This window comes from Arachis stenosperma, chromosome 7, assembly GCF_014773155.1.
Source record: "Arachis stenosperma cultivar V10309 chromosome 7, arast.V10309.gnm1.PFL2, whole genome shotgun sequence".
In the NCBI taxonomy this organism is placed as follows: domain Eukaryota; kingdom Viridiplantae; phylum Streptophyta; class Magnoliopsida; order Fabales; family Fabaceae; genus Arachis; species Arachis stenosperma.
The window spans coordinates 51,583,856-51,595,073 of record NC_080383.1 but is presented as its reverse complement, the minus strand read 5'-3'; the positions used below and the strand labels follow the sequence as shown (position 1 = coordinate 51,595,073).

General features: G+C 40.4%; 2 protein-coding genes across 2 annotated transcripts; both read left to right on the top strand.

Moving 5' to 3' along the window:
- The first annotated feature begins 4,322 nt into the window (after positions 1 to 4,322).
- Positions 4,323 to 5,045, top strand: LOC130939788 (uncharacterized). The gene is made up of 2 exons (XM_057867865.1): positions 4,323 to 4,833; positions 4,903 to 5,045. Exons 1-2 carry the CDS (start codon positions 4,323 to 4,325, stop codon positions 5,043 to 5,045), a joined length of 654 nt encoding a protein of 217 aa, XP_057723848.1.
- A 189-nt stretch (positions 5,046 to 5,234) lies between these two features.
- LOC130939787 (uncharacterized) lies at positions 5,235 to 5,971 on the top strand. Its single transcript, XM_057867864.1, has 2 exons — positions 5,235 to 5,363; positions 5,525 to 5,971. The coding sequence occupies exons 1-2, from the start codon at positions 5,235 to 5,237 to the stop codon at positions 5,969 to 5,971; spliced, it is 576 nt and encodes a 191-aa protein (XP_057723847.1).
- Positions 5,972 to 11,218: the final 5,247 nt, after the last annotated feature.

Below are 11,218 nucleotides of genomic sequence, written 5' to 3'. Positions count from 1 at the left end.
ATTGGGTGATCAATATTTTTTATAAGCATCATGATTTAGAAGTCCGAGAGATTTAATCCATATCAATCTTTCTTTTGAAGTGTGCATTGATATTATGCTGTTGCCACTTGTCAGCTCCTTCTTTAAAAGGTGAATCCGAGCTAAGATATACTTTTTTTTTCTTTATTTTCACTCAAAATTAGCATGTAATCATTAACTTTTTCAACAATGTTGACTGTTGAAGTCAAAATAGCACTACCATACAAATGCCTCAAATTTATGAGATCTTTTAGGTAGTCACTATATCTAGCTCAACAATTGCATGAGTTGGATCATCAAAAATTATAATTAAAAGTTCACGAGAAATAGGAACTACACTATATCCATCTTTTGAAGAGTTAAGTCTCAAAGTAGTTCCTGAAGTTGCACTCGAGCCTCAAAGTGGTCCTTAAAGTTAATAATTACTCAATTTTGTTCTTGAACTTGCACTTCGAGACTCACACTAGTCCCTAAAGTACTTTCCGTTCATCAAAACACTGAAACGACGTCGTTTTATATTTATAAAAAAAATCCAAAGCCTCTCCTTCCGCCTTCCTCAACCCGAGCCCCTTCCCCTTCCTTTCTCCTTTCTCTCTGTTGTTACTTCTCGCCGGCCTCTGTAAAATTCGGTTAATTAATGACTGATTAACCCATAAATTAAAATATATTATAGAGAATAAGAAATGTGATTTTTATGATTTAATATGATAGAGAAAATTAAAACGAGAGTTTTGACACCAATTTTAAAGAAATCAGCCCAAAATTGGGTCAAACGGGTCAAACCGGACCCATAGTAGGCCCAGGGCCCAGCAAGACCCCTTTTATTAGAGAGCTCACCACTCTCTCTCTTCTCAAACAACACACACACGCTGAAATGGATGGGGGAAACAAGAAACCCTTTTCCAAATTCACTCCAAACTTCAATTGATCATAACTTTTTATCCGGAGCCCCGATTGACGATCCGTTTGCGGCCACGCGACTGCGGTGTTGAGTTCTACAAAACCCATAAATTTATTCTTAAGGTAAACCACAAATTCTTCTTCGAATTTACAGCCCTTAATTTCGAAAATTTTGGGTGAAAGGTGTTGAAATTTTGAGTTTTGATGTTATAGGATCAAATTAACTTGAAGGAAAGGCTTAGTATTGCTTCTTTGATCCTTGGGTAAGGTAAGATTCTTAACCCTAAGATAAACAGTTGGAATTTTGTGAGTTAGTGATTGAGTTATTGTGTTTCGGTGTGATGTTGTGGCTTAGGTAGTATGTATATATATATATATATATATATATATATATATATATATATATATATATATATATATATATATATATATATATAAAGCTTTGGAGTGGAGCAATAAGCTTGAAACATCTGTTGTTGAAGTTTTGAGACCTTGAAGGTTGAACTTGGAAGTGTTCCAGACTGAACGGAAATCAGTCAAGGTATGGTTTCGATTGCCTGCATCTAAAATGTAATGTGGTATTGAAAACTTAGGCTAGTGACTCTGGGATAGGATTTTGAAATGTTGATGTAAGTTGTTGGATGATATGGATTGAGTTGGATATATGTATAATGGTAGAATGATTGTGAATGGTGATAATTATTTGTAAAGCATGTAAAGTTATATGTGATATGGGTTGATATGCTCAAGTGTTGGTGATATTGATGCTCTTGTTGGTAAGCATGCTTTGATGTGTGATATTGATATGTGTATTCTTAGTGATTGATGAAATTGAATAATTATTTGGAGAATTGAGATGTGGAATGTTGTTAATTGAGATGGGTTAAAAAGGGAAGAATTGGTGGGTTGAGAATTGAATGAGGATTTGAAAATACTTGATGTTGGAAGGGTTGAGTTTTGGTTGGTTTGAATGAATTTGGAAGTGTATGTTTTAGAAATTGGAAGTTTATGAGCTTTGATAAAAATGAAATTTTGATAAACTTCAACGGATCATATCTTAAGCTATTGTTTTTGTAATTTGATGATTTTTATATCAAATGAAAGATAATTTCATAAGCTTTAAAATGGTTTAAATTTGGTAGAAATTTGAATTTTGTGGAAGGAGATATGATCCTTGAAATTTTGGGCCTGAAATATGAATTCTGCAAATTCTACAAAATTTGTGATTTCTGATTTGTGTACGTACGCACACCCTGTGGATTTCTGAACTTGTGCGCACGCACAAACTTGTGTGTACGCACACACAGGAAAGTGGCTGCTGCTGAGAGCGCTAGCATGTCCTGTGCGCGCCCACAATCAATATGGTTTTGCAAGCTGTGCGTGCGCACAGCTCTGTGCGTATGCACACGTTGGGAAGGACGTTTTGTTGATGGCGTTCGCACGTTCTGTGGGTGCACTCAACAAATGAAATTTTGCTTTCTGTGCGTACGCACAATCCTGTGCGCACGCACACTTTCTAAAAATACTTCTCGGTGTGTGCATGCACACCCCTATGCGTACGCATGCGACCATGTTTTCTTATAAAACCCTTATTTTTAAGTATTTTACCTTCCCAACAAGCTTGTGGCCTTCCGAAACACTGTTTCAAGCTTATAAACCCCCATTTTCATCCTTTAAATCTTAAATCAATATAAAATTCCTAGTGATTGAGAAGAAGTTAGGGAAAGGGGTAACTTGGGGATGAAGAAAGGGGATATAATGAGGCGTTAAGACTAATGATGAGGATATGAGATGCTGAGGAGAATGGTGGAGTGCTGTGTATGATATGAGCCGAATGCCTGTGTATGATGACGACTTATGGCTGAGTATGAATTATGAATTTAAGCCGGATGGCTGAGATAAATGTTGATTTATGGCTAAGAATAAATGTATATATGCTGAGTTATTGACATTGTGTTTGTTGCACTCCACCTGCCTGAGATACGAGTTTTCTTGGGTGAAAGCAGTGGCTAGCCACCATGTGCTCTAGGTGGAGACTCGATACTCTGCTGACCCTATGTCGTAAGTGTAGTCGGACACTTTGAAAGTTTCAGATGAGCTCGCCCCCGTGAATATACACCAGTGAGGGTGTTGGATGTGAGTTATGTTTATATTGTGGATAACTCGATTTGGGGATGCACGACAGAGGAACAGTCCAATGGTTAGCTACCAGGACTTGTCGGGTTGGCTTTATAACCGACAGATGAGACTCATCATTTGCATTATATGTGATTTGTCTGGAATGCCTAATTGATTGCATCATTAGTTGCTAATTGCCTAACTGTTATATCTGCTTCCTACTTGTGCATTTCCTTGTGTGAAATAATTGTGTTTGTGTATCAAGTTACTGTTGGCGGTTGGGAGGTCCGAAGGATTTGGAAAGAGGATATTTAGTAAGATTGGAGATCTTTAAGTTAGTCGCCTATTGTCATTTCTCATGGTTTAGTATATTTATATGCTTTGGTTATGAATTGGAAGTTATAGGATTGCCTTCGGCTTTCCCTAGACATTACATGTTAGATATTTGGGCACTGTTACCATGCTGAAAACCTCCAATTCTAATCCATGCGGATTTTGTGATTTTCAGATGCAGGACGTGAGGCTCCTCGCTGAGCCATGCTGGAGACTTCTATTTTGGCGAAGACCCTTAGCTCTCGGAACTTTATTTTGATTTTATGTATTTGCTTAGATACATATATTCTCCACCGTTTATATATATATATATATATATATATATATATATATATACTGTATTGACTCCTTTTAGAGGTTATTTTGGAGAAACAGGTTCTGTAACTTGTCCTTTATGTTTTATTTTGGGTAGTTCCTTTATATATGTATATATACTTCTATGGTCGGACCGGTTATCTTCGCAAACCGCGTCTCGAGTCTTGATATCTGTATTTATGACACTCTCTTGTATATCTTCTCGCGTTAACTTATCCTCTATCTGTTTCTTTACGTTATCGATCGAGTGTTGCGCTTTTCGATTTAACGGTTTTGATTTACCACTTTTCTTCAAAAGATATTAGTTATAATCATTTTTCACACTACTATATATACTAAATTTTATTTTTAGAGGTCGTAATACCCCGCCACCTCTGTTTTATGACTTGAGCATAAGACTCTGTGTGGTAGGGTGTTACATTATGGTATCAGAACAGTTCGTTCTTATAGAGCCTGAAGGACGGACTGACTATTCTTCTGTGCATTCTCTATGTATGTGTTCATGTGCTATTAGGATATATGATGGATATAACTGGCATAAACATTCATGAGCATGCATTTGGGACTTTGAAGCACTAGACTTTCGATATTGAGACTGATCAACTTGATATCGATTGTTTGGTGTGTATAAGAACCAGATGGCACCTCGTGGATGCGGTCGAGGCCATGGGAGAGGTCGTACTAGTACTCAAGGGCCAGAACCCAACCCGAATGATTCGGTAAACTTTATAGCGGCGTTGAAAAACATGGCTGCTGCTATGCAAGCCACTGGGGAGGCTCTTGGACACCAGATAAATAACAATGGCAATGGTGGGAATGGAGCTCAGGATCTGATGACACTAGCTACCTTTTTAAAGGTTAATCCACCAAAGTTCAAGGGGGCAACTAATCTGACTGAAGCCGATACCTGGTTTCAAGCTATGGAGCGAGCACTGCAAGCGCAGTTGGTACTTAAGAATCAGTGTGTTGAGTTTGTTACCTATCTGCTCACTAGGGAAGCTTCGCATTGGTGGCAGGGAACCCGACGTCTCCTACAACTAGGTGATGACCCTATCACCTGGGATTCCTTTCAGGTGCAATTCTATAAGAAGTACTATCCAAATTTCGCCCGAATGGCAAAGGAGATTGAGTTACTGCAGCTGAAGCAGGGTACTATGTCTGTATCTGAGTATACAGACATTTTTGAGGAGCTATTCAGGTTTTTTCGTATGTGTCAAGGAGCTCCGGGAGACTTCGAGGAGTGGAGGTGCATCAAGTATGAAGGAGGGCTCCGAAGCAACATCTTCAGTTTACCAGGGCCTATGGAAATCAGGACCTTCTCTGAGTTGGTGATAAGAGCAGGATTGCTTAAGAGTGTGTGAAAAAGGCAGCTGCAGAGAGAGGAAGATATAGGGGACCATTCCCACAGAACCGAGGGAAAAGCTTTGCTCCTAGAGGTCAGCCTTTCAAGTGGGGAGGCTTTGTGCCACACCAGACTCAGGGTCAAAATAGTTCCAGAAGGCCCAACAACAACAGCTTCCAGGGGAGAAGATTTGGGAAGCAGCCCCATAATGAGCAAGTTTGTGCTCGGTGCGGGAGTTACCATTCGGGAGTCCCGTGCAAGGCTGGATGGGGCTTGTGCTATTCTTGTGGCAAGCCGAGGCATAAAGCCTCGAACTGTCTGGAGACATAGAGGCAAGGTACTGGGAAAGCATAATAGCTTGGTCGGGTGTTCACTACCTTAGTCGTGGGTGCCGAAGGGTCCGACACACTTATCCAAGGTAAATGTGAAATGGCTGGTCAAACTTTAAATGCTTTATTTGATTTGGAAGCTTCACATTCATTCATTGTATTTGAAAAGGCTAGTGAGTTAGGATTGAAGATTGTGGTTTTAGGTTATGACCTGAAGGTGTATAATGCCACCCATGAAGCCATGGTAACTAGGCTAGGATGTCCGCAGGTTTCGTTTAGGGTCAAGCAGCGTGATTTTGTACACTATTTGATTTGTTTGCCGATGACTGGTCTTGATCTTATCTTGCGGTTGGACTGGTTGTCTAAGAATCGTGTCTTGTTAAACTATTTTGAGAAATCGTTGCATTTCATGCCAGGAGGGTCAGAAGGGCCGGTTGTGGTAAATGGCTGTTACCTAAACTACGTGGTAGTAAATTATTTGGGACAGGAATGTCAAGGCGTTATGCTGTTAGCTGCGAGTGTGTCGGGTGAGGAACAAAGTTTAGAGCAAATTCCCGTTGTTTGTGAATTTTCTGAGGTGTTTCCAGATGACATCAAGGAATTCCCTCCTGCCTGAGAGATAAAATTTGCAATTGAGCTGGTGCCTGGGACAGGGCCAATCCCGATTGCCCCTTACCGAATGTCGCTGGTGCACGAAATTGTGATTCATTCTTTTCACAACTAAGACAGTCCCCGGTAATGGCTCCAAAAACTTGGTGCTCAATACCATGGTCTAAACATAATTTCACAACTTCGCACAACTAACCAGCAAGTGCACTGGGTCGTCCAAGTAATAAACCTTACGCGAGTAAGGGTCGATCCCACGGAGATTGTTGGTATGAAGCAAGCTATGGTCACCTTGTAAATCTTAGTCAGGCAGATTCAAATGGTTATGAATGATATATGAATAAAGCATAAAGATAGAGATACTTATGTAATTCATTGGTGAGAATTTCAGATAAGCGAATGGAGATGCTTTGTCCCTTCTATCTCTCTGCTTTCCTACTGTCTTCATCCAATCCTTCTTACTCCTTTCCATGGCAAGCTGTATGTTGGGCATCACCGCTGTCAGTGGCTACAATCCCGTCCTCTCAGTGAAAATGTTCAACGCACCCTGTCACGGCACGGCTAATCATCTGACGGTTGTCAATCAGGTTAGAATAGAATCCATTGATTCTTTTGCGTCTGTCACTAACGCCCAGCCTTTAGGAGTTTGAAGCTCGTCACAGTCATTCAATCATTGAATCCTACTCAGAATACCACAGACAAGGTTTAGACCTTCTGGATTCTCTTGAATGCCGCCATCAATTCTAGCTTATACCACGAAGATTCTGATTAAGGAATCCAAGAGATAAACATTCAAGCCTTGTTTGCTTGTAGAACGGGAGTGATTGTCAGGCACGCGTTCATAAGTGAGAATGATGATGAGCATCACATAATCATCACATTCATCAAGTTCTTGAGTGCGAATGAATATCTTGGAATAAGAACAAGCTGAATTGAATAGAAGAACAATAGTAATTGCATTAATACTCGAGGTACAGCAGAGCTCCACACCTTAATCTATGGTGTGTAGAAACTCCACCGTTGAAAATACATAAGAACAAGGTCTAGGCATGGCCGTGAGGCCAGCCCCCAAAACGTGATCAAAAGATTCAAAGATCTAAAGATGATCTAAGATCTCCCGATCAAAATACAATAGCAAAAGGTCCTATTTGTAGAGAACTAGCAGCCTAGGGTTTACAGAGATGAGTAAATGACATAAAAATCCACTTCCGGGTCCACTTGGTGTGTGCTTGGGCTGGGCATTGAAGCTTTCATGTGTAGAGACTTTTCTTGGAGTTAAACGCCAGCTTTTGTGCCAGTTTGGGCGTTTAATTCCCATTCTTGTGCCAGTTCCGGCGTTTAACGCCGGGCATTCTTGAGCTGATTTGGAACGCCGGTTTGGGCCATCAAATCGTGGGCAAAGTATGGACTATTATACATTGCTGGAAAGCCCAGGATATCTACTTTCCATCGCCGTTGAAAGCGCCCCAATTGGGTTTCTGTAGCTCCAGAAAATCCACTTCGAGTGCAGGGAGGTCAGAATCCAACAGCATCTACAGTCCTTTTCAGTCTCTGAATCAGATTATTGCTCAGGTTCCTCAATTTCAGCCAGAAAATACCTAAAATCACAGAAAAACACACAAACTCATAGTAAAGTCCTGAAAAGTGAATTTTAACTAAAAACTAATAAAAATATAATAAAAACTAACTAAAACATACTAAAAACATACTAAAAACAATGCCGAAAAGCGTATAAATTATCCGCTCATCACAACACCAAACTTAAATTGTTGCTTGTCCCCAAGCAACTGAAAATCAAATAAGATAAAAAGAAGAGAATATGCAATGAATTCCAAAAACATCTATGAAGATCAATATTAATTAGATGAGCGGGACTTTTAGCTTTTTGTCTCTGAACAGTTTTGGCATCTCACTCTATCCTTTGAAATTCAGAATGATTGGCTTCTATAGGAACTCAGAATCCAGATAGTGTCATTGATTCTCCTAGTTAAGTATGATGATTCTTGAACACAGCTACTTTATGAGTCTTGGCCGTGGCCCAAAACACTCTGTCTTCCAGTATTACCACCGGATACATACATGCCACAAACACATAATTGGGTGAACCTTTTCAGATTGTGACTCAGCTTTGCTAGAGTCCCCAATTAGAGGTGTCCATGGTTCTTAAGCACACTCTTTTTGCCTTGGATCACAACTTTTTATATATATATATATATATATATATATATATATATTTTCTCTTTTTTTTTTTCGTTTTTCTCCTTCTTTTTTTTGTATTCACTGCTTTTTCTTGCTTCAAGAATCATTTTTATGATTTTTCAGATCCTCAGTAACATGTCTCCTTTTTCATCATTCTTTCAAGAGCCAACATTCATGAACAACAAATTCAAAAGACATATGCACTGTTCAAGCATACATTCAGAAAACAAAAGTATTGCCACCACATCAAAATAATTAATCTGTTATAAAATTCAAAATTCATGCAATTCTTCTCTTTTTCAATTAAGAACATTTTTTTAAGAAAGGTGATGGATTCATAGGACATTCATAACTTTAAGGCATAGATACTAAGACACTAATGACCATAAGACACAAACATTGGTAAACATAAGCATAATTTTCGAAAAACAGAAAAATAAAGAACAAGGAAATTAAAGAACGGGTCCACCTTAGTGATGGCGGCTTGTTCTTCCTCTTGAAGATCTTATGGAGTGCTTGAGCTCCTCAATGTCTCTTCCTTGCCTTTGTTGCTCCTCTCTCATGATTCTTTGATCTTCTCTAATTTCATGGAGGAGGATGGAATGTTCTTGGTGCTCCACCCTTAGTTGTCCCATGTTGGAACTCAATTCTCCTAGGGATGTGTTGATTTGCTCCCAATAGTTTTGTGGAGGAAAGTGCATTCCTTGAGGTATCTCAGGGATTTCATGATGAGGAATTTTTTCATGCACATGTCTATGAGTGGGATCTCCTGTTTGCATTGAGCTCCTTCCACATAGATATCCATGAGGACTTGGTCCAACCTTTGATTAAAGTTGACTTTTTTTGAGTTTGAAAAGGGACCTCGGGGATCACCTTCTTCATTGCCACAAATTCATAAAAGTGGTCTTGATGCACCCTTGAGATGAATCTCTCCATCTCCCATGACTCGGAGGTGGAAGCTTTTGCCTTCCCTTTCCTCTTTCTAGAGGTTTCTCCGGCCTTGGATGCCATAAATGGTTATGGAAAAACAAAAAGCAATGCTTTTACCACACCAAACTTAAAAGGTTTGCTCGTCCTCGAGCAAAAGAAGAAAGAAGAGAGTAGAAGAAGAAGAAATAGAGGAGATGGAGATGACTTTGTGGTTCGTCCAAAGGGGGAGAAGTAGTGTTTAGGTTGTGTGAAAATGAAGGAGTGAAGATGGGTTTATATAGGGGTGGCGAGAGGGGTAGGGTTCGGCTATGGGAGGGTGAGTTTGGGAGGGAAAGTGGTTTGAATTTGAATGGTGAGGTAAGTGGGGTTTTATGAAGGATGGATGTGAGTGGTGAAGAGAAAGGTGGGATTTGATAGGTGAGGGGTTTTTGGGGAAGAGGTGTTGAGGTGATTGGTGAATGGGTGAAGAAGAGAGAGAGTGGTGGGGTAGGTGGGGATCTTGTGGGGTCCACAGATCCTGAGGTGTCAAGGAAAATTCATCCCTGCACCAAGTGGCGAGCAAAATTGCTCTCTATGCCAATTCTGGCGTTAAACGCCGGGCTGGTGCCCATTTCTGGCGTTTAACGCCAACTTCTTGCCCTTTTCTGGCGTTTAACGCCAGTCTGGTGCCCCTTTCTGGCGTTAAACGCCCAGAATGGTGCCAGACTAGGCGTTAAACGCCCATTGCTGCCCTTACTGGCGTTTAAACGCCAACAAGGTCTTCCTCCAGGGTGTGCTGTTTTTCTTTCTGTTTTTCATTCTGTTTTTACTTTTTCAATTGATTTTGTGACTTCTCATGATCATCAACCTACAGAAAACATGAAATAACAAAGGAAAATAGATTAAATATAACATTGGGTTGCCTCCCAACAAGCGCTTCTTTAATGTCAGTAGCTTGACAGTGGGCTCTCATGGAGCCTCACAGATACTTAGAGCAATGTTGGAACCTCCCAACACCAAACTTAGAGTTTGAATGTGGGGGTTCAACACCAAACTTAGAATTTGGTTGTGGCCTCCCAACACCAAACTTAGAGTTTGACTGTGGGGGCTCTGTTTGGCTCTATTTTGAGAGAAGCTCTTCATGCTTCCTCTCCATGGTGACAAAGGGATATCCTTGAGCCTTAAACACAAAGGATTCTTCATTCACTTGAATGATCGATTCTCCTCTGTCCACATCAATCACAGCCTTTGCTGTGGCTAGGAAGGGTCTGCCAAGGATGATGGATTCATCCATGCACTTCCCAGTCTCTAGGACTATGAAATCAGCAGGGATGTAATGGTCTTCAATTTTTACCAAAACATCCTCTACAAGTCCATAAGCTTGTTTTCTTGAATTGTCTGTCATCTCTAGTGAGATTCTTGCAGCTTGTACCTCAAAGATCCCAAGCTTCTCCATTACAGAGAGAGGCATAAGGTTTATACTTGACCCTAGGTCACACAGAGCCTTTTTAAAGGTCATGGTGCCTATGGTACAAGATATTGAGAACTTCCCAGGATCTTGTCTCTTTTGAGGTAATTTCTGCCTAGACAAGTCATCCAGTTCTTTGGTGAGCAAAGGAGGTTCGTTCTCCCAAGTCTCATTACCAAATAACTTGTCATTTAGATTCATGATTGCTCCAAGGTACTTGGCAACTTGCTCTTCAGTGACATATTCATCCTCTTCAGAGGAAGAATACTCATCAGAGCTCATGAATGGCAGAAGTAAATCCAATGGAATCTCTATGGTCTCAGTGTGAGCCTCAGATTCCCATGGTTCCTCATTGGGGAACTTATTGGAGGCCAGTGGACGTCTACTGAGGTCTTCCTCAGTGGCGTTCACTGCCTCTTCCTCCTCTCCTAGTTCGGCCATGTGGATCATGTTAATGGCCTTACACTCTCCTTTTGGATTCTCTTCTGTATTGCTTGGAAGAGTACTAGGAGGGAGTTCAGTAATTTTCTTGCTCAGCTGTCCCACTTGTGCCTCCAAGTTTCTAATGGAGGACCTTGTTTCAGTCATGAAACTTTGAGTGGTTTTGATTAGATCAGAGACCATGGTTGCTAAGTCAGAGTGGTTCTGCTTAGAATTCTCTGTCTGTTGCTGAGAAGATGA